Genomic DNA, 23,763 nt, shown 5'->3' with positions numbered 1-23,763 from the left:
ACATTCTTGCAACTTACATCAGAAACTTTTTTTTTTTTTTTTTTTTTTTTGCCAGTCCTGGGCCTTGGACTCAGAGCCCAGCACTGTCCTTGGCTTCTTTGTGCTCAAGGCTAGCACTCTGCCACTTGAGCCACAGCGCCACTTCTGGCCGTTTCCCATATATGTGGTACTGGGGAATTGAACCCAGGGCTTCATATATACAAGGCGAGCTCTCTACCACTAGGCCATATTCCCAGGACCTCAGAAACTTTCTTAAACATCTCATGAATTAGGTGCATCAATATTTTAAAGGAGAAAAATAAGATACACTTAAGACTACAATCTTTAATTGCAATACAAAAAAATAAAAATGCCAAGAACTTAAAAACTGAAGTATAATCCTTATTCGCTGAACGAAGCTCCAGAACTGTCACAATTAAAACAACAACAACAACAACTTGTAACCCTAGGAAAATATCAAGCAAATCAAAGCAGAAGACACAGGACAGAAATCAATGTTTCAGCATCCCACTCTCACGAGCTGCCTCCTCCATACTCCCTCTGACCCATCACTCCATTGAAACACCTCTTGTCTGGGCCATCTACCCATCCACAGCCTACGATACAGAGTTTTTCCAGTTTTTCAAAGCTATAGAAAAGATGACCACCCCAACACTAGGGCACTTGCTTCCTCTTCTCTAATTTACACATTGTCTTGAAGAAACCCACTCATGTTTTAAAATATTATTTACAACCTGATGGCCCCCAAATTTGTATGTTCTAGGCAGGCCTCTTCCATGAGCTCCTACAGCTTCAGATCTACATATGCATCTACCTTCTAAAACAAACTTCACTTAGGCTGTCTTAGGCAGTTCAGACTTTGCCTGCACAGGCCTTGAATTTCCTCCTACCCAAATTATCCTTGCCTCCTCCTTTTCCTTAACACCCATATTTAGTCCAGCAAATATGAGTTCCTCCCAAGTAATTCTCAATCTACTTCTTTTCACATTAGCTATTATCTTTCCTAAGTATATACAAGAGCCTCTACTCTTCTTTCTTGTTCCTTAAGAAATGTATCCACTCAACCAAAAAGATCTTGTTCAAGAAAAGCCACATCGGGGCTGGGGATATGGCCTAGTGGCAAGAGCGCTTGCCTTGTATACATGAAGCCCTGGGTTCAATTCCCCAGCACCACATATATAGAAAACGGCCAGAAGTGGCGCTGTGGCTCAAGTGGCAGAGTGCTAGCCTTGAGCAAAAGGAAGCCAGGGACAGTGCTCATTGAGTCCAAGCCCCAGGAATGGCCAAAAAAAAAAAAAAAAAAAAGAAAGAAAAGCCACATCATGACCTTGCTCCCTTACTAAAAATCCTTTAATGGCTTATCCTGCACTATGGTCTACAAATCTATCCCTTCCTTTCAAGCTGTCTCACTACCCACTACCACTGATCCTGTGCCCCAGTCACGCCTTTCTGCCAGTTCCAAGATCATTCACTTCCTAGGGTAGACTTTGGAGATGGTCCTCCTGTATATGGAGAACATTTCTGCCTTATCACAGGGCTGGCTTCACCTACTCTAAGTCTCATCTCCTTAGAGTAACTTGGTTAGGCCTTCTTTATAAAGTCGGTTACCCCTAAGGCAGTCCTCTTTATTTTCTTGATAGTACCATGAAGACTGTCTACTTACTGTCTACTGCCTCAATTGTGTAAAATCCTGATGCCAAAGTATCTTTTCTGTTACGGTTTCAATATTTACCACAATAGCTGATATTTACTGAATCTCTAAATAGCAAAATTGGAAATCACCAAAACACCCAGCTGTAACAGAATGCTTAAATAAATTTTGCTAAATAATGACATAACATTTCATATATAAATACATAATTATGCTAAATGTGAGAATCTTTTGCAAGCCATTAACATGAAATAATACTCTGGTAGAGGAACAAAGAATCTGAAAGAATGAGAAAATAAATTAAAATATGTAAATGAGTAAAGTTATTTTAAAGTATTTTAATTACCATTTATATTTAAGTGGAAAAAAACTTCCCATCTGTAAGAGTGACCAAAAGTGCAAAACACTGATGTTACGTTATCTCAGATATTAATTTCAGAATTTCAAGGACAGTGGTATATCTTAATAATCTACTTTAAAATGAAGCTACTAACTACAGAATTATTGTAATTTCACCTTTATTTCGTTGTTGTTGTTTAGTTGATGTAAAATGGATCTTATGTCCTTCCTAACAAATTTACCTCTAAAAGATGAAGGTTCCTGAAGAGCATTGCTTGCCAGTCGAGCTGGTCCACAGAAAACCAATACAGTGACAGGCGTCACTGCTGAACAACATCTAATATTAGCTATTCGATGGGCTCTAGTCATCTCATCATAAATAAGCCAATCTGTGGGCAGTGCCTGGATTGCTGCGGCCTGACCATTGGCTGGAGGTATCTATTAGGAAAATAAATGAAAACATTGATACTTGTTCTTATTACCTAATACACTAGAAATACTTTGCAGTCTCTTGATGTAACCAATAATATGTCATTAGTACCCACACAAAAACCAAAGTCATTACTGTTATAATTTTATAATTTTACCTCTTCTAATGCTTTAAGATTTAACAAAAGTTTTGTTCCTATGTTTCATTAAATGTATATAACTAATCAAGCTCTGGAAGCAGACAGATATTTGGAGTATATTTTTGTTGTTGTTGATCTTCAACTACCTAAACTGACTTCACATCAAGGCATTGAAAATGTTTTACCTTGGGCTGGGGATATAGCCTAGTGGCAAGAGTGCCTGCCTCGGATACATGAGGCCCTAGGTTCGATTCCCCAGCACCACATATACAGAAAACAGCCAGAAGCGGCGCTGTGGCTCAAGTGGCCCTGAGTCCAAGGCCCAGGACTGGCCAAAAAAAAAAAAAAAAAAAGAAAATGTTTTACCTTTTTATATTGAGGCTGACTGAGAACTGAAGTGGGATGAAATCGTACTTTTTTCTCCTTTGGCCCTGTCAGTACTACATTCTCTCTGTCCACATGGACTAAATTAGGATACATGCCTGCCACCAGTGCAGCCTTTACGACAGCCCAGTTCTCGGAGTTTGTGTTAACATCTCGAATGTCACCACCACCTCGTGCTCTAACAAAACCTAGAGTCCCAGAAAAAGAAACAAACAAAAGTGTGTACTTTTCATGAAACAAAAGTATAGTTCACACAGGTTTAATGATACACCAATTCTTTAATTGAGTCTGTTCTGTAAAGTCTAAAATATATAATAAAGAAAACAAGATCTAGATCTGCTCAGACTTTAGATAAAGTACCATATTTATTAGCAGTTTAAGAAACTTTTTCAGGGCTGGGGATATAGCCTAGTGGCAAGAGTGCCTGCCTCGTATACACGAGGCCCTAGGTTCGATTCCCCAGCACCACATATACAGAAAACAGCCAGAAGCGGCACTGTGGCTCAAGTGGCAGAGTGCTAGCCTTGAGCGGGAAGAAGCCAGGGACAGTGCTCAGGCCCTGAGTCCAAGGCCCGGGACTGGCCAAAAAAAAAAAAAGAAACTTTTTCAAATGTATATATATTTTTTTGAGACAGGGTCTCACTTTGCAGTGGAGATTGGCCTTGAACTCATGATCCTCCTAAGCTCAGCCTCTTGAATACTAGGATCACAGGTATGCTCTCCCACATCCAACCCCAAAGTGCTCTATCAGCTGCTATCCAAAATATACTAAGTTTACCATGAGAAACCCAAACAATTCTTCTGACTGGTGTTAATGTTTTATGACACATTAATTCTGGAGGTGAAGTCAAGAAAATAAACATATGCTCACTTGAATTTCAAAATTTTTTCATATTTCCCAATATTTGAGACAACTCTAAATTCTGATCCTTTTGCTCTATTATTTTGTAGTTCAGCTAACCTATGAATCCGGGCTCTCATGTTTTTTCTCTTGGCTACCACTTTATTATATTATGTTACTAGGGGGTGGGAAGAAATAAAAGAAGCGATTCTAAAATGAAACAATAACATTAAAACCCTCTTGAGGGCTGGGGATATAGCATAGTGGCAAGTGTGCCTGCCTCGGATACACGAGGCCCTAGGTTCGATTCCCCAGCACCACATATACAGAAAACGGCCAGAAGCGGCGCTGTGGCTCAAGTGGCAGAGTGCTAGCCTTGAGCGGGAAGAAGCCAGGGACAGTGCTCAGGTCCTGAGTCCAAGGCCCAGGACTGGCCAAAAAAAAAAAAAAAAACCCTCTTGCACAAAAGAATCAACAACCTTCAAATAATTAGTATTTGTTTCGGAGTTCAAAACATATTTTAAAGAACACCACTCCTCCTATCAATCTACTTAAAATTTTACAATGTTCCTTCCAGAGTTAAAGTAACTATTAACTGACAAAAGAATATAACTAAAGTGATCTTTATCAACAAATAACTGAAAATTGCTAAGAGTATAGATTCTGTTCACAAATCTCTCTACTTCATCTTCTGCAATATCCATTTTTTCATCAAGTGAATGTTGAGGTCATGTGGAAGTCTATAAATCAGCTCATAAACAGTATTATAAAGAAACAGAAAGTCATATGACAAGGTACAAGTTGGGTACTATAGTTAAAGAGTCCTTGGGAAGGAACTGTACCTGATGCTCTAAGTTGACCGAGCAGCTGTGTTCTCATTCCTATAATTATTTCCATAGTGGCTTGTGACAGAAAGTTCTTTTCACAGAAGGCTCGCTCCCACCCATCACTCCGTGCTTTCTGCCATGCCTACAAAACCAGAATAATACACCAATCACTTTCTGATCAAGAAACAAGCTGAGTCACTCAAATTCAATTCTGACCCTAACAAATCAACAAGTCAGAGACTTTATGATCAAATAAAATTTACCATTAGATAATATATATTCAAATATATTCAAATTCTGGGTCTGTAAAATCCCAAGGAAAACTTAGTATCAGTAACCTAAAGGTCCACCTTTGTAAAGCAACACCATCTCAGATATTTAAGGTGACTCTATGCCACATAAATGTGGGAAATTTTCAACCCAATTAATAACAATGAGTCATCCACTACTCAATAGTATAAAAGAACTCACAATTACTTTTTAAAGTTATGTATGTGCTGGAAATAGCCTATATACTTGGGGAGTACTTTTTCCATAAACAAAGAAGAAAAATTTACAACTATACAGGCCCAGAAGACATTCAAGAGAATTTAAAGAAGATGTCCATTTATTCAAGATATAGCACTTCCTAAACATATACCTGAATTTCTAAAATTAAATTGTATTTCCCCTCCTTAAAGGCCCACTTCCCATATCTTTTCCTCATGTCTTAATGTTATCGTTAAAAATTCTTAAGTGATCTCTAGATCCTTTTTGCTTTATAAAATTAAATTCTTAACCAGGCACCAGTGGCTCACGCCTATAATCCTAGCTCCTGAGCTGAGGATCCAGCTTGGGCAGGAAAGTCCATGAGACTCTTATCTCCATTAAATTACTCAGAAAAGGCCAGACTTGGCGCTGTGGCTCAAGTGGTAGAGCACTAGACTTGAGCACTAAGAGGTTCAGGAATAGCGCTCAGGCCCTGAGTTCAAGCCCCAGAACCAGCAAAAAAATAAATAAATAGTAATAATTACAAGTATAAATATAAACATACATGCGTATAAATAAAACACGTACATTCCTATAAGAAGAAAATGAGGAAGAAGTAAAGTAGAAAAAACTGATAATTTTAACATACTAACAGCATGCAGGCATTTTTTTCCTAGACTACTGATAAAATGTCACTTCATAAAGAAAGCAAACAATGGAAGTACCATCTCTATTTGTTTACTTCTTAAGGTTGACAATGCAACACTGGCCTAGAAGAGTGTTCAGCAGCACCTGCACCTGCAGGAAGAAGAAGCAGTGAAGTACCTGGAATGCTCTGAGAAGGGCCATGTGGTCACTGAAGGTGCCCGCAGTGAAGCGCTTCCGGCAGAGCATGGCTGCACGCTTTTGAGAGGCCTGCGTTGGCAGAACAAAAGGGTCCCGGTACGCTAGTGTGCAGGCAATTGTAAGGATCGGGTCCAGACACTTCAGAACAACGGCACACAGGACCATTTTGCCAAGATGGGGCTCCACTGGCAAGTCAGCCAAATGATACCCAAGTTCTGTCAGATCTTCCCAGGCATCCATGGCATCTATTGTCTAATAAGGAAGATATTTTGATATGACCAAAAGCGTGTTTAGCTTTAAAAAAGAAAATCTAAGAAAGCAATAACTGTGCTACCACATACCACAAAAATACAGCAGCTCCTTCAAATATATGTGTAAATGCAAACATTATACCTGCTATTTTACCTACTATTAATTACAAAAGTACTGTTTAAAGTACATGATCAACTAAGGATTTTTTTTTAAGATATATTTTCATTTGGCTTAAATTTGCAAGTAAAACCGAGTCAGGTGAACAAAGTTATAAAGACACCAACCTTAAGCATCTGTACTGCATTTCTTACAATTAAAGCTGGTGGAGGTTCAGGGGCTTTCATCAGGAAATCAGCAATGGTGCAATTCACTGGGGCTAACAGCTTGGTGTGTAAACAAAGCTCCTATAAATTAAAGCAGCAAATAATTAAATTAAAATGAACAGTATGCTGGCTTTTATTTTTAAAGAAATCATGAGTTCCTAAAGACTGACCAGTACGTCTCGGTTAGAACACACGTAGAGCCAACACTCTCTTTCGGTGCAATGTAGACTCATTCTTTGCCTTGGGTAAGCATCTTCAGTCAGCTCATACCAAAACGACCACTGCCTCCTCTGGCCATCTCCTCATGCAGTCCTTACACACAACACCCAGAGTCACTACCCAAAGGTCATTTCCCCTTTCCCCTTTACACTTACTGCACTCTAGAACCTTTTATCCAGCCAACAAATATTTAAGTGCTTTCTAGGTGCAAGGCGCTAAGAAGCAAGTTGGCAAAAAATAGGATGACAAATGCCTGTCCTGTGGAGTTACTTTTGTCACATCAAAAACAAACCTAGACAACTAATTATTTACCAGTCACAACTAGTTAAGTGCTACAAAAGGATACAAGAAACCAACCAGATAAAATGAGACTTAACAAGCTCAGGAAAAAAGAGAATTCAGGGAAGGCCATGATATTTTAAGAGGTGAAGAATAAGTAGTTACCATAAAAGCAAGGGAAAGAAATTAAGAGACAGAGATACCATACATGTTAAGGCACTGAGGTAGAAGAAAACAAGATGTACTCAAGAAACTAAAGCTACTCATTTTTATCTTTATGAGACAAGAGGGGAAGCAAGAAATAAAGCTGCATACACAGAAAACAGCGGGTAATTTAGGCTCCTGCTAAGAATTTTCAGCTCTATCTCAGGAGGAATAAAAAAAAAATCTCACAAAGGAAGTGGCAAATCCTGTTAGGTACATGGATACCAAAACCATGATTTTGTGTCTCTTTAAAGATGAGGAAGCAAGCAGCTAGCCTAATACAGTAAAGAATTAAATTCATGAAATTCTGTTAGCCTCTCTTGGAAACTACATAGTGGATGACTCTTCCACAAAGTAAGAAAACGTCAAGAAAAACAATAAGGACTAGACATCTAAGTGAACGGTGTTCCAGAACTTCTGAAATAATAGTGCCATTAGTTTGGTACTACTTTAGGTCTGGGAACTTAAATAATCTGGTTTCCCCTTCACTGAGCATTTTCAAGGTCAACACTCACAGCTAAGATTCTTTAACATGCTAAATTACAAAATAACACTAATGAAGTATCCCATAACTTAAATGACTGCCAGTAACTTTTAAAACCTGAAGGCCTATTAACCTTACCTGCATAGGAAAAGAATTTTGTTATAGCTATATCCACCTTCTATAATATGTAATTTACCATCCTGCTCTATAAACTACCATTTCTGGAAGTCTACTTGGCAGAAGGTGAAATGCTCTTTCTCTTCCCTCATACCTCCCCACCCCACTCACACACAAAGTCTTTTAGAATTAAATAAGTTTCTACCTGTAATGGCATTCTCAAAAGTTCTGGAGTCTGAAATTCCAACATATTCTGAAATCGTAGTCTACTAAACAGACGGAAACAAATTCCAGGTCTACATCGCCCAGCTCTTAAAAATAAAATACAAAATTAAAATTCAAACAAGGAATAGGAATATAATAATAAACTAGAATGACAATATCAGTTAGGAGAAAAAAGAATGAATCAGGATCAAAACATGTGAGTTTGACTCCTTAGCATCTACAAATGCTTTTCCTTGTCTTGGACTCATTTCATTTACTGAGATTCAAAAACATTACCTTCCTGATACACCTTCTAGTGTTATGGTAAAAACTGAAAGAAGTAACACATCCTTGAAAGCAAATCAATATCAAAGCATGAATACATGTTTGACAACTTAAATTCAGTCAGTTTTTCTAAGCTGTACTATGTTCAAGCACTGTAGTAGAGTTAAGCAAATTATACAGAATTGCCATTTATTCCATCCTCACAGAGACCCATGTTATTTGGGAGGACTTTGAATGTTGATGTTTCCCTGAGATTACACCTCAGCCTTCTGCTACCATCCCTCTGGGGTGACTTTCCTCTCCACCTTGGTTCAGTTTCCATCCATCCTAGAGGGTCATTTCCCAATTTCCCTGATTGTAGGCTCATACTTTAGAAGCCTTAGACAGGAGTACTTGTGACTTTCCAGTCAGCTCAAACTCAAGTAGAAGTTACTTCTTCCCAACATAAACACTTGCACTTTCCCCATCTCACAACAGTGCCGACCACCCTCAATTGTCTAAGACAGAAAGCTGGGTAACATCCTTGATTCTACTCTACTCCCTCAGATATACAATCGATCCCCAATATCACACCTTAATACTTCTTAAATCATCCACTTTATTCTACCACTGCCGTAACAATCCATGATACCTTCATCTCTCCCTTTTATGAATTAAAGTATTAATGTTTGTCTTATAGGTCTAGCTTCCACATGAGTGAAAACATACAATATTTTGTTGTGGGGGATAGGTTTGTCTCAATATATCCTCCAATTGCATCCATTTCCTACAAATGATATGATTTCATTTACCTTTATGGCTCTGTGATACACCATAGAGAGTGTGCATGTGTGTGCATGTACTCACGCACATGCACACACATACTTCACATCTTCTTTACCCATTCATCTGTTGTTGGGCTGATTGTAAATGTTGGGCTATTGTGAGCAGAGCTGCAATAAACATAGATATTCAAATATCTTTCTGGTAAATTGCCTTACTCTTTGGATATATGCCCAATCGTGGTATAGCAGGGTCATAAGGTAAATCTATTTTTAGTTTTTTTATGGAACCTCTACATTGGTTTCATAGTAACTACACTATTTTACATTCCCAGTGACAGTATATAAGGGCTCCTTTTTCTCTCCATCCTTGCCAGCATTTGTTGTTGTTCTTTTTTTTTTCTTGTTGGCCATTCCTGGAGCTTGGACTCAGGACCTGAGCACTGTCCCTGGCTTCTTTTTGCTCAAGGCTAGCTCTCTGCCACTTGAGCCACAGTGCCACTTCTGGCCATTTTCTGTATATGTGGTGCTGGGGAATTGAACCCAGGGCCTCATGTATACCAGGCCATATCCACTAGGCCATATCCCCAGCCCTGTTCTTCCTTTTTTAAATTTCTCTGATTTTTTTTCCAGATAGAATCTTAGAATGGTTTTGATTTACATTTCCTTTATGGCTAAAGATGTTGAACATTTGCTCATGTATCTATTAGCCATTTGCATTTCTGCTTGTAAGAATTGCCTGTTTGGTTCACTTGCCCACTTATTAATAACTATACTGTTTGTTCTTTTGCTGTTTTATTTTTAGAGTTCTTTATATATTCATCTTTTATCTATTGAACAGCTGACAATACACTGGCTAATTATTACTGAGATAGCCTCTTGCTTCCTAGCCAGGTGGGCACCCAGGTGGGTAACCTATTTCTCACTTCCTGACACAGCTCAACTTATTCCACTGAAATGGAGGCTCACATACTTTTCTGCCTTGGCTGGCCTTGAACTGAAATCTTCCCAATCTCAGTCTCCTAAGTAGGTGTGAGCCACTGGCACCTGGGTCTTCATTTGATTTTAGAAATTAGCTCATGTCCTATATTGCAAATGTTTTACAGTTTTTGTTTCTGTTTCAGTTTCTTACATCTTAGTGAAGGTTATACTACATACTTTCAAATCTTAACATGAACTTTTCTTTTGAAAAGGTTTAAAATGGCTTGCTTTGCAGAGAGAACATAAAAATTAAGACTAAAGTGAAGCTAAGCTTTTATAGGAGTCACACACAATACTTATGCCGTGCATATAAAATATTTCTACCTTGCAGGCGACTTATGACTGCATGTGAAGCATGACTTACCTGCCTTTCCGCTGAATAGCACTAGCTTTGGAAATCCACACCATTTTTAACATTGTTACAAAGTTCAATGCATCAAAGGATTTCTGTAATATTTAGATAATTTTTGTTAAAATACAAAGGTATTAAAGAAGAAAGAGCAAGAAATTTTATCAACATTATAACATGCTAAGTTTAAAGTACTGTCTTAATTGAAATAATTAGAAAATAATATTGGTTTTTGAAAAATTCAGATCTTTCTAGTTATATATATTGTTTTTTTGGTGGTAGTAAGACTGGGGTTTGGGCTGGGAAAATGGCCTAGTGGCAAGAGTGCTTGCCTCGCATACAAGAAGCCCTGGGTTCGATTCCCCAGCACCACATATACAGAAAACAGCCAGAAGTGGCACTGTGGCTAAAGTGGCAGAGTGCTTGCCTTGAGCAAAAAAGAAGCCAGGGGCAGTGCTCAGGCCCTGAGTCCAAGGCCCAAGACTGGCAAAAAAAAAAAAAAAAGACTGGGGTTTGACCCAGGGTCTCATCCTAGGCAGGCAATCTACCATTAAGCCATGTTTCCAGTCCATTTTTTGTACTGGTTACTTTTGAGATAGGGTGTGGTTTTCTGCCCAGTTACATGCCTGACCTCTAATCCAGTCAGGCTTCCCACTAGAGATTTCATTTGTCAGTCTTATATGTGAAGTAGCTTTGACACTACTATATTTTTAAGCCATGATTTGGTAAACAAGTAATGCCTAAAGGAATTAACTTCTAAAGTATTATAAAGCACACTTATACTAGCTTTCAATAATTTTTAGAGCAATAATATCTGAACTCTACCTGACTACTTTACTGATAGTATTCTCTACTGTTCTATTACAGAAGAAAACAAAACTTAGCCCTCTTTTACAATATTCATCTATGATGACTATATTGAAATCTTATAATAACTTTATTGTCTCTAAGATATTACTAATAATTACACTGACATTAATTTTTCACATTCGAATGATTTATATCCCTGAAACAACTTGCATTTCAAAGCCTAAATAATGTCTCCTCCCTTGAAAGCTCAATTATCTCTATCAATTTTATTCTGTCAGCAAATGAATCTACTATGTAGTTACTAGGCATTCAAAGACTAAAAGGGATATTTTAGGTTTTGAGAAGGTCCTTGTTATCCAAAGGCTACTGTAGTGTCAATGCAGCAACACACAGGAGGTGAAAGAATGGAGGCAACTTGTTCTACAAATGGAGATAGTAAGTCTGATTAAACTGCTAGCTATAGTTTGTTAACCCTGGCTTATGTGGGTTGCCAATGCTGTTTTTATCACTGCCTGTTCTTCTGAACTGAATATCATTTGAACACCTACTGTGCATGAAGCAATGGAGATATAACAATGCCCATAGGTAAAAGGAAAACCAAAAATATGCTATGAAAATGCTACTCAGTGACAAAATTTTCACAACTACACAAATATTTCACTTACTTTCAAGTACTTAGTGAGAAGCTAAAACTTATTTGTTGAGATAAACAGCTCGTATATACTGATTTAATGTAGAATGCTTTAGTTAAGTCAATATGCTACTATGTTATAGTCACCCAGAAATAAAATTTTCCACTGAGATCCATTTTCTTTATAGGAGTATTTGTTAGACTCAAACTCCATCTTCTTCATTTAAGTAATTGAACAATTTATCCAGACCCACCTCTTTCACTTTGCCTGAATCAATAACAAAGACAACATCATTGACTGTGATGCTGGTTTCAGCAATGTTGGTGGAAAGGATCTGCAATAGAAAATTACTTTATGATTAATATGAAAATGGAATGTGACTAATAAAAATAGAAAAAAAAAGATTTTATGAAGCTTACTATTTTTCGAACACCTGCAGGTGGGTTTTTTAATACCTTCTTTTGATCAGATGTTTGCATATTTGAATGAAGCATAAAGACTTGATATCTATTGACAATTGAAAGAGAAAATGTACTACAGTTCGAGTCTGTTATTTGAAGCAATAAGTATAAAGCTTAGATTTTACCTATGTGTATTGTCAGCAAACCGCTTGTCATCAAACAGGATGCGATCCCTGAGACCAACTATTTCATCATATCCGGGCAGAAAAATTAGGACCGCACCTTGGAGAAGCATATTTTTTATTATGATTAAATCTTATGAAGTGAACAGCAATTGAAAGAACTAATTGCATAGAATTACTTCGTGTTTTCAAACACTGATAAACTGTCATGAATGACAATAATTCAATGTACTGTTTTCAATGCAATTATAGAAAATCTTGTACAGTCCAACACTAATGTCCAAACAAAGACACTCCCAGTTGGATCCAGTTCTTGGGAGACAGAACTTACTTACCAGCATCACAACTATGACAGATGTTGTATAGAAGATGCATGATCAAATCCAAGTCTACCTTCTCATCATCAAAACTGTGATGGTAAGCTTTCAGGAGCTCTCTGTCTTCTGCACTGAGGTCATTTCCATTTGTTTGGACCAGAGAACTTTCATCTAGATTGCCAAACTCCAATGAAGCACTAAAAAAGAAAGAAAGAAGAAAAGAAAGGAAGGAAGGGAGGGAGGGAAGGAGGGAAGGAAGGAAGGAGGGAGGGAGGGAGGGAGGGAGGGAGGGAGGGAGGGAGGGAGGGAGGGAGGAAGTCCGTATTTAAAAGAAAATTTTTTTTGTCAGTTGTGGGCCTTGAACTTAGGGTCTGGGTAGATGCTGGTCCTGAGCCTCTTTGTACTCAAGGCTAGTGAGGCTAGTGTTCTACCACTCGAGCCATAGCACCACTTCCAGTTTTTGAGTGGTTTATTGGAGATAAAAGTCTCCAAGAGACCTTTCTGCCTGGGCTTGTTTCAAAAAGCAGTCCTCAGATCTCAGCCTCCTGAATAGCTAGGATTACAGGTGTGAGCCAGCAGTACCTGACACAACTCAGTATTTTTGACACAGACTAATAACTTTTATAGGCAACGCTTCTCTTTATGTCTTTCAAATATACAATGCATCTAAGGAGGGTAAATAATATAATATGCTGTAATATGATTTACATTTTAGTTTCAAAGATATTCTTCATGTAAAATTCAGCAATACGTGCTTTTAGAAAATTGCAATCTGTAGATACTTCTCCAAAGGAAAAATAATAATTACTTATATGCATAGGGAAAGGTAGTTAACATCTGTCATCAGTTGAGAACCACAATACTCCTTTCTAGACATTTGCATGGCCACAGTCAAAAGGCCAAATAATGAAGAAAGAGAGGGGTAGGGAGAGAGAGGAAGAGGAAAGGGAAAGGGAAAATGATCTAAAGGCAGAAGACAGAGAGCTGTGAAAATGAAAGCAGAATGCTCCTTTAACAGCCTACTGGTTTTATTTCATGAAGGCAATATATATATATATATATATATATTTTTTTTTTTTTTTTTTTTTTTTTTTTTTTGCCAGTCCTGGGGCTTGGACTCAGGGCCTGAGCACTGTCCCTGGCTTCCTTTTGCTCAAGGCTAGCACTCTGCCACTTGAGCCACAGTGCCACTTCTGGCCATTTTCTGTATATGTGGTGCTGGGGAATCGAACCCAGGGCCTCATGTATATGAGGCAGGCACTCTTGCCACTAGGCCATATCCCCAGCCCAATATTTTTTTACTATAGTTTTAAAAAGTTTATTCTGGTCACTGATGCTTAGTCTTATCCAAGTTCCAATCCAAGGTGTACTGCTGCTACTGTCACATGTTTCATTTGTTTGATGTATAGGTGCCTCTCAGGTGTCTTAGTGACCAGTCCTTAATAGTTTGTTCATTTGCCAGTAAAGCACCCAAAACTTCCAAGTACACAGGTAAGGACTGTTGAGTTATCCAACTTACAGGTAGTCATTTCATTGATAGGATGCCAAGTATCCTGTAAGTCTTAACACTTTTGCTGCACTTTGATCTATTTGTCAGGACAGAATTCTTAAGTTTTCTACTCAAGAACATGAACCTCAAATGAGGAAAAGGTGATAGTGGATGGAATGGAAAAGGAGTGAATGGTATTTCAACTTTCAGACTGCAGATACTCACTTAAAACTCCTTTGCTGTTTGATACCTCTCCCTACTTTCCTACTGTACCTGATAACTCCAAGTCCAAAGCCTGTGTGGCTTAATTTTTAATACACCTCCCTTCTCCTACCTAGGCCAAGGGGGGAATGTCATCTGACAGCAGTGAAGTGGGGGATTTGGAGCTCTTCATTTTCCTCAGAATTTTAACCAACTCTACTGATCTTTTTAATCCTTCGTTTAGTGCTTCATCTGAAGTATCTTAGAATAAGTAGCTAAGGAGTTCTGAAACTAAAATGGATTTTTGTTTCTTACTGGCACCATCAGCGTTCCAGTTCTGCTAGTCCTGCTCACTGACTGCCCATCTACTAATCATGTAAACATTCCTTGCTTCCAACAGTTGCAAAACTTCCTCCATCTGTCAGTTTACAGCTTGTATTTTTATCCATCATCATTGTTAGTGAGGTTAGAGGAAACACAGATATAAATACATATAAATACAGGGGCTATATTTACCATGCTTAAATGGAAATTACCCTCCTGATTTTTCACAATAAAATAAAAAATAAAACCAGTCTCTATAATCTTGGCTACACAGGTAGCCATCCTAGTCAAGAAAGTCTATGAGACTCTTATCTCCAATTAATGAGCAAAAAGCCAGAACTAGAGGCATGGCTCAAGTAGTAGACCACCACAAACAAAAAAGCTGAGATTGAGAAGACCCTAAGTTCAAGTCCTAGTACTGGCACAAACAAAAACACGAACACACACACACACACACACACACACACACACACACATTGACATAATAGAACTTATAAACTAAGAAAAACAAAGAAATGACTTACTTAGAAAAAAAAATCACTGGATATGCCTGTCAGTAGACTACATTTATGCATTCTATGATTTACATGGCTAAGATTTCTTTTTCTTTTCTCTCCTCCCCCTCCTTCTTTTGTGTCGATTGTGGGGCTTGAACTGTGGGCCTGGCTGCTGTCTCTGAGCTCTTCAATTCAAGTCTAGCATTCTACCACTTGAGCCACAGTGCCACTTCTGGTTTTCTTAATTGGAGATAAGCGTCTCACAGACTTCTCTGCCCAGGCTGGCTCTGAACAGTGACCCTCAGTTCTCAGCCTCCTGAGTAGCTAGGATTACAGGCGTGAGCCACTGGCGCCGACTCAGTTTTCTTTTAAAGAAAATAAATTAACAATAATATAAGAAGTTTTACCTGTAAGATTCTAGAAGATCCACAATTTCAGTCTGTCCAAAGTGTTTAGCCCAATCTAAAGCCATCCTGTCAAAGTTCAAAGACATTAAACTGAAAAATAATTTTCTCAAAATTATGAATAATCAAAAAAAATTATGAATAATCTCTCAAAACTATTTACTCACTTAAGTAGAGATGTACCAACAATTACTACGTGATACTTTTCTATATAAAGACAAACTCTGCAAAGATAAAGAATGGGTGCATTCCAGACTTACCAGCCATTTGATGCTTTGCTATGAACATTGGCTCCCATACTAATTAACTGCTCTACTTGACTTGTAAAGCCTCGTCCTGCAGCAACCATCAGGGCTGTTGCACTGGTTTCACTATGTCTATAATCAACTATAGGAAGGAAAAGATAAACTGGTAAAGATCCCAATTATTTTAACCTATTTAATTTTTTAAAGAATGTAATGTAGAATTAGCTGTCAGCATTAAACTGAGACTTGCCTCATTTTACACAGAAGTAAATAATCCTTGTGTCATATCATCCAAGCGAATCTGTTACTAAGAAGCCATTGTAAAAACAGGATGAAGTAAGCCAGGCACCAGTAGCTCACACCTGTAATCCTTGTGACTCAGGAAGCTGAGAACTGAGGACCAAGGTTCAAAGCCATATAGGCCATAAAGTCCATGAGACTCCTATCACCAAGTAACCATCTTTAGAAAAGCCAGTAGGCAATAGATGTGCCTCAAGCACTAGCCTTGAGCCCAAAAGCCCAGGTACAGTGCCCAGGCTCTGAGTTCAAGCTCCAGAACTGGCACCAAAAAAAAAAAAAAAGATGGAGTTAAAGATGGTCTTTGGAAGGCTGGAGAAGGAGCAATGATTGTTAATTACCTAAAGTTCATCAATGTAATTAAAACAGACAAGAAAACTTATAGTGTGTCTGACTTTAAATGTCTGAACTTTCAAATAAGATTGCTAAAGTCTTCTAAGTCAAGAATTTAAATGGAAAAAAAAAGAAATCCAAAAGACAGATGAGCATGTACATGCATTTTAAAATATGAAATATGACTCTTCAAAATTAAGGTTATTTTTCAAAAAATAATAAGCTCTTAAAAAAAGAAGAGCAGGGGCTGGGAATATGGCCTAGTGGCAAGAGTGCTTGCCTTGTATACATGAAGCCCTGGATTCTATTCCTCAGCACCACATATATAGAAAATGGCCAGAAGTAGTGCTGTGGCTCAAGTGGCAGAGTGCTAGCCTTGAGGTGCTGTGGCTCAAGTGGCAGAGTGCTATAGCCTTGAGCAAAAAAGAAGCCAGGGACAGTGCTCAGGCCCTGAGTCCAAGGCTCAGGACTGCAAAAAGAAGAAGAAGAAGAAGAAGAAGAAGAAGAAGAAGAAGAAGAAGAAGAAGAAGAAGAAGAAGAGCAGCAGCAGTTTGAGATCTGAAAATAGCAGTTCAAGTCTAGCCTGGGCAGGAAAGTCCAATTAACAACTAGAAAGCCAGAAGTGGTGCTGTGGCTAAAACTAGTAGAGCACTAGCCTTGAGTGAAAGAGCTTAGGTACAGCACCCAGGCCCTGAGTTCAAGGCCCATGACCAACAACAAAAATAAATAAATAAATAAATAAATACAATAAAAGTAGACCAATAGGAGCCAAAACACATTTACACAGACCACCACGTGCCAAAAGATCCTCATTTACTTATGAAGAGGTTTGTCAGACTAGAGGCTATATCAGATAATATCTCAACCACAATATCCCAATGTCAACCAACAACCTCTTAACTCATACCATAATGCCTAGTCAACAACCATTCCATCAAATTTTAAAACCAAGTCTGCAATGTAATAAGCAATTGCATTTTTTTGAAGTTGTTAAAGAGAAATAGTGAGAAAAAGAAAATTCTAACAATAAGACAACATTTTAAGGGAATAAAGGGAATACCTATATTTAAAATAATCCAAAACAGCAAGTACTTGAAGGGGACACTTTAATAACATCATGATTAAGAAAAAGAACTAGGCTTTCTAGACATACGATGAGTCAGTAGGACAATGTGACTGGCAAAGAGATAATACCCATAGACTGAATTAATACAAGCAAAATAACACTCAGACCAATAGGCTAAGATGGTCACTAAGAGATTAAACTCAGAACTGGACCTCTGCTTTTTAAAACAGTCAAAGAAGGCAGAATAGAGCAGAAAGAGACTGGACAGGAAGTCATATCGAGAAAGAACACCTGAAATAATAAGTAAGGACAGCTCAGAAAACAAATCTTCATATGTTTGTATCCTTGAAAGTCTACTTGGCACAAATGCATAAGAAACCTCTTCATTATCACACCAGTCTCCTAGGAGATTAACAAGGCAACTTCTGAGCATGGCTGTGAGGATGCTTCCAGAGATGACTGACAGGTGGGACAACAACTGAGTGGGAAACATGTACCCCAAATGTGGGCAGCACCCTGAATGTGGGCAGCACTGTCCATAGAACGGGGATCCAGATAGGTAAGTCTGAAAAAAGAGGATGATGGCAGTGAAAGTAAAAAGCAGTCACATATAGGATCCTTTAGAGGGAAAAGTCAACAAGATTTGCTAATGGATTCTACAAAGTCCAGACAGATTTTATGCCTAGTGCCATAGTAACTAGATGAATGGCAGTACCTGTTCACTAAAAGGGAAATAGGAAGGAAAGAATAAGCTGGGAAGGAGGGAGGAAGGTGATGAGGGAATCAAAAAGTGTTTGGGCCAGGCTCAAGTTACTCAGGTGGCTGAGATCTGAGGATCAAGGTTTGAAGCCAGCCAAAGCAATAAAGTCCATGAGACATTCTTATCTCCAGTTACCCACCAAAAAGTCAGAAGTGGAACTATAGCTCAAGAGTGCCAGCCTTGAAAAAACAGGATATTCTGCCAAGTGAACCAACAAATTGTATCCAGAAAAATGCAAAGAACATAAGTATGAATTTTCAGAAGTAGCAGAAAATGTTTAAAAAAGAAATGATTGATAATTATTACAACAATAATGCTGAGAAGCTTGGATGAATAAAGTATTCATCATCTCAACTCCAGTACTAATTTTCTATGATCTTTCATTCTGCCTTTTTGCCTAGAAGGCTACCAAGTTCTGAAATTCACCCTGGTTATTAATATCCACCATCATCAACTAAGAAAATGAGGATAAGTCATTAGTTTTTGAGTTGTTTTTTTTTGCCAGTCCTGGGCCTTGGACTCAGGGCCTGAGCACTGTCCCTGGCTTCTTTTTGCTCAAGGCTAGCACTCTGCCACTTGAGCCACAGCGCCACTTCTGGCTGTTTTCTATGTATGTGGTGCTGGGGAATCGAACCCAGGGCTTCATGTATACAAGGCAAGTACTCTTGCCACTAGGCCGTATCCCCAGCCCGAGGATAAGTCATTAGTGAAAGCACATTACAGGACCCAATGTACATACGTGTGAATTAGAACTTGAGCTATAAAATTAACTAAAGCTTTCATTTACTCAATGAATAATCCTGAGCAAAAAGTATGACCAAATTATTTTTTCCCCAGTACTGGAAATGGAAGTGAGGACCTCATTCTCGCTAGGGAGGCTCTCTTCCATCTGAGACATCCTCTAAATTCCTTTGCTTTTACTTTGTTTTTCAGATAGTTTCATCCTAATTATCCTGTGCTGATCTTGGACCATGATACTTCTAAATGTAACCCCTAATAGCAGGGACTACAAGCCTGTGCTACCATGACAAGCTTGTTTTAGAAATGAGATCTCAAATAACTTTTCCCTGGGTTGGCCTTGAACCTCCTATCTCTACTTCCCAATTAGCTGAGATTACAGGTTCAAACTACAATGCCCAGCCAGATACCCATTGTTTTCTTCCTTTGACATAATAAATCTCATTGTAAACCTAAAAAATTATTTCCCAAGGGATAGGGTAGGGGTATCAGATCGTATAATATATATAGACCTACATATAGATATATAGATATAAAATACTTGTATTTATGTGTATGTGTGTATACAATACAGTACAAAGGTATTTTTTGGTAAATAACTGTAATGTATGTAAAGACCTCATAAAACTATACTGGCAACACTAAGTTAACAAATTTAAAATAAGTAGTCCAGAAACAAATTACTAACTGTAAATAAAAACTTACATTAAACTATACTTCTACCATAAATGCCAGCAAGAACAATAAAGAAAATACAGGAAACTTACCACTAACATTTTCAGTTAAAATAAGGTGGAAGACCTGAGCAAAGGCATCAATATCTTTATGTAGCCATATGTCGGAAAGACAAGAGTCCATTTCCTTTATTAACCATGGTTCAAGACAATTCACATCTTTTTCTGTCTTTTAAAAAGAAAAAAATAACAAGATTATGAATTACCAAACTGCTTGAAAAGAATGAAAAATGACCACAAGAAGCCATATGGCATATGGTGCCACATGGCACTGTGGTAGTATATGTGTTGTACGGTATTACTGAATGGCATTACAGCAATAGTTACATTTCGTCTAACAGACATTACCATTCACAACACTGCATCTTGTTCTTACACTTACCTTTTATCTGAGCACAAGCTTGAAAACCAAGAGCTACATTCTAGTCTCAACATTAATTAACAGACCATGCTTCTGACAAGCTATTGCTAGATGTACCTACAGACTAGTGGTTTCCTCTTCTAGATACATCAAAAGCAGCATCCATCACCTGAGTTCATACTGATACCATGTCTCACTCAAAAACACCAGAATCTCTGCTAGTAGGGGCCAGACTCTTTGGGGCTTGAAAGCCTCCTCAGATGGTACAAGGTGAGCCAGGCCTAAGAACCACTAGTTTATGTGGTCACAGTACTCATCATACTCAAATGCACTTTCCCTATACTGAAAAACAATTTTCAAGCATTCTTTTTTTGGGGGAAACAGGGGTAGGACAGTACTGGTATTTGAACTCAAGACTCTGCTCTTGCTGGGCAGGCACTTTACAGCTTGGCCTCTACCCCACCCCTTGTCACTCTGGTTATTTTTGAAGTAGGTCTTAGGTTTTTCCTGGAGTTGGCCTGGACACTATCTTCTTATTGAAGCTTCTCATGGCACCTGGGGTGATAGGCACACACCACAACGCCCTTGAGGTGGGGCCTTGAGAACTTGCTGCTTGTGCTGGCTCCAAAACTACACTCTTTCTGCTTTTTACCTCTCAAACAGCTTTGATCACAGGCACGAACTACTAGTTATAATTAATTTGTATGCATTAGAACTTTAAACACTAGTATAAAACTGTAAGCATCTCTATATTATACACTTTCTCACGCTCACAAACAATTCTTCATTAAGAACAAAGTTTGGAACCAGGGTGTACATAACTTAGGAGTCGAGTGCTTACAAGTTCCTTTCAATGTCCAGCCAACAAAATAACAATAAGAAAAGGTTGTTTTGAAAAATATGTTGTAGTCTAAGATAAACTAAGAGCATTACTTTTCAGTTACAAAGTAAAAAAAAAATTATCAGCTCATAAGGTATTTGTTAACATACAATTTTCACTCAAAATATCATCATGAGGTCAGTTAAGTTCTCACCAACTGACTAAAGACGGCATCACCACCATCGTCCAGGACATCATACTCTTCATTCACGCTGGGAACGGTTCTCTGCCTCTGAGACTCAGGTTTGAAAGTATTCTCTTGAGCTGAGTACCATTCTGTGAGTGTGGTTTGTTGTTTCTCTTCTAAATTGAGTGCCAAAGAAGAAATTAAGATTAGTTCTTTACTTCATTAAAATGTATTCCTCTGTTTAAAAAATTTAAGTGATGGGGCTGGGACTGTGGCCTAGTGGTAGGGTGCTTGCCTTGCATACATGAAGCCTTGGGTTCGATTCCTCAGCACCACCTAAACAGAAAAAGTTATATGGCATTGTGGCTCAAGTGGTAGAGTGCTAGCCTTGAGCAAAAAAGAAGCTCAGGGACAGTGCTCAGGCCCTGAGTCCAAGCCCCAGGACTGGCAAAAAAAAAAAAATTTAAGTGATAGGATCACTTAAATATGATGTAAAAGTTAGTCTTACTCTTTTTCCTTACTTTTTTAGGCTATGTTGAGGGGGCTAGGAGTGTAGTTCAAATAGTAGAATGCTTGCCTAAGAAGCACAATGCCCTGAGCTCAAACCCCAGTGCTCTCAAAAACATCAAACTAAAAAATATATATACGTGTGTGTGTGCATATATCTATATATATACACACACATAAAATGACTATTTCAATAAGGTTGTTATAATGAACCTCATGGAACTACCTAAAAACATATATTTATTGTTAACTGGTTTACTTCTAATTAGTAAATGCAGAATTAAGAGTACTTTTCTCTGTATTATATACCACATTTAAATCAATGACTTATTGTCATGCATTGTTTCAGAAAACTATTCATGTGAGTTGCTTGATATACACTGTAAATATTTCAAAAGTTTCAAGATCTACAAGTTTCACAATTTCCAAATAGCCAATTCTATACTTCCCAGTAAAGTGAGCACTGCTCATCCCTTGGAAATAGTGAAGAATCCAAAGAAGCTAAGACAGCTGTCCAACGTGATAAAGCAGAGGAATCAAAGCCTGAAGCCAAGTCCAATGACAAAGAAAAGAGCTATAGTATAAGTCATTATATCCATCATTTTAACAGGCAAATAGTGTTAAAAAGTACCAATGCAATCCCATAACAATATCAAGAGTTGGGAAAATGTGCCATTTTTATAAAGGTAAGCCCATTATTGCTTACATTACTTTTTTTTTTTTTTTAACTCAGAGCCTCACACTTGCTAGGCAGGAGGTCTGCCACTTAAGTCCTACCACCATTCCCTTTTTCTCTCATTATTTTTCCAATAAGGTCTCAAGTATATGCCCAGGAGTTACACCACCATTCCTTCTTTCTTTATTTTTCGAGTAAGGACTCCAGTGTATGCCCAGGACAGCCTGGCCTGTGACCCTCCCCCACTGACACTTCCCATGCTGCTGGCATGCTAGGTGTGCACCACCAGCCTCCTGATGTCAATCTTAACTCTCCCTGCCCACTTCCCACGGCCACCTACAAGTGGGGCTTCCTTAAACCCAAGTGGAGACTGGATTCACACATTCCATCTCGTCAATTCTGGGATCCATTTTCAATCTCTCCACAGAGATTACAACTTGTGGACACAAACCAGGGTAGAGGTACAGGGTACAGAGTTTAACACAGTTTTATACAGTCATACACCAGAGAAAAATGCTTTCAAGTACCCTTTTATGTTTCCGTAACATAAAACTTTATTTCTAAGGGCTGGGAATATGGCCTAGTGGTAAAGTGCTTGCCTTCCATACATGAAGGCCTGGGTTCAATTCCTCAGCATCACATATATAGAAAAAGCCAGAAATGGCGCTATGGCTCAAGTGGTAGAGTGCTAGCCTTGAGCAAAATGAAGCCATTTTTTGACAGTAATTTCTTTTATATTTCTTTAATAAAAAGCTTACCTCGCTGTTTTTCTTTCTTGTACTTTAACATTTCTTTGTTGGTATATCCAGTAGTTCTTAAAATATCTTCCAGAAACATTTCTTTGACCTCAAATGGTCTTCCCTGTACTAAACAAATTTTAAAACCCATTCAATTTGTATTTTACAAATAATCAATCTACAAAATATGAGAATCCCAACTTTAGTGAACTAAGTATAATATCCAAAAGCAATTCGAAAGTTCAAGTGACTCTCATGATATGGTCCTTCACACACAATTCATTTCTAGACACCTATCCATAAGAGACAACTATGTTTCTATATTGGCAATGTTTACATGTTTGTTTTTCCCTGTGTTTATCATCTACTTATCCTGTGTCTGTCATCACATCAGGCAGAAGGGTCATAAACGTCAAGTAGAAAGTTCCACCTCCATCTCTTTGAGTCACATTAACATGGGAGACAAAGCTCAACACTAGCACTCCTTGCGTTACAGATCCACTTCTGGCTTTGTAGTGGATAATTGGAGATAGGAATCTCACAGACTTTCCTGCCTGGGATGGCTTCAAACCATGGACCTCAGATCCCAGCTCCTAAGTAGATGGGATTGCAGGTGTAAGCTACCAGTGACTGGCTATACTCAGTTTTACAACAGCATTTTT

At 38.3% G+C, this 23,763-nt stretch overlaps 1 protein-coding gene across 3 annotated transcripts in view; it reads right to left on the bottom strand.

The window, feature by feature from the left end:
• LOC125344879 (3'-5' RNA helicase YTHDC2) overlaps positions 1-23,763 on the bottom strand; it is a 48,900-nt gene that overhangs the window by 9,110 nt on the left and 16,027 nt on the right. For all 3 annotated transcript variants that reach the window (XM_048337183.1, XM_048337184.1, XM_048337185.1), the window contains 16 exons: positions 23,123-23,230; positions 21,209-21,357; positions 19,847-19,982; positions 15,901-16,027; positions 15,644-15,709; positions 12,744-12,922; positions 12,412-12,508; positions 12,245-12,332; positions 12,079-12,159; positions 10,399-10,481; positions 8,009-8,114; positions 6,462-6,581; positions 5,905-6,177; positions 4,627-4,753; positions 2,926-3,131; positions 2,233-2,428 (listed from right to left, as the gene is read on the bottom strand). In XM_048337183.1, the coding sequence (XP_048193140.1) occupies positions 2,233-2,428; positions 2,926-3,131; positions 4,627-4,753; positions 5,905-6,177; positions 6,462-6,581; positions 8,009-8,114; positions 10,399-10,481; positions 12,079-12,159; positions 12,245-12,332; positions 12,412-12,508; positions 12,744-12,922; positions 15,644-15,709; positions 15,901-16,027; positions 19,847-19,982; positions 21,209-21,357; positions 23,123-23,230 (2,142 nt within the window). The remainder of the gene's footprint in view (positions 1-2,232; positions 2,429-2,925; positions 3,132-4,626; positions 4,754-5,904; positions 6,178-6,461; positions 6,582-8,008; positions 8,115-10,398; positions 10,482-12,078; positions 12,160-12,244; positions 12,333-12,411; positions 12,509-12,743; positions 12,923-15,643; positions 15,710-15,900; positions 16,028-19,846; positions 19,983-21,208; positions 21,358-23,122; positions 23,231-23,763) is intronic.

The sequence above is a fragment of the Perognathus longimembris genome, unplaced genomic scaffold (assembly GCF_023159225.1).
Source record: "Perognathus longimembris pacificus isolate PPM17 unplaced genomic scaffold, ASM2315922v1 HiC_scaffold_4573, whole genome shotgun sequence".
In the NCBI taxonomy this organism is placed as follows: Eukaryota; Metazoa; Chordata; class Mammalia; order Rodentia; family Heteromyidae; genus Perognathus; species Perognathus longimembris.
This window is presented reverse-complemented; position numbering and strand designations above follow the sequence as displayed.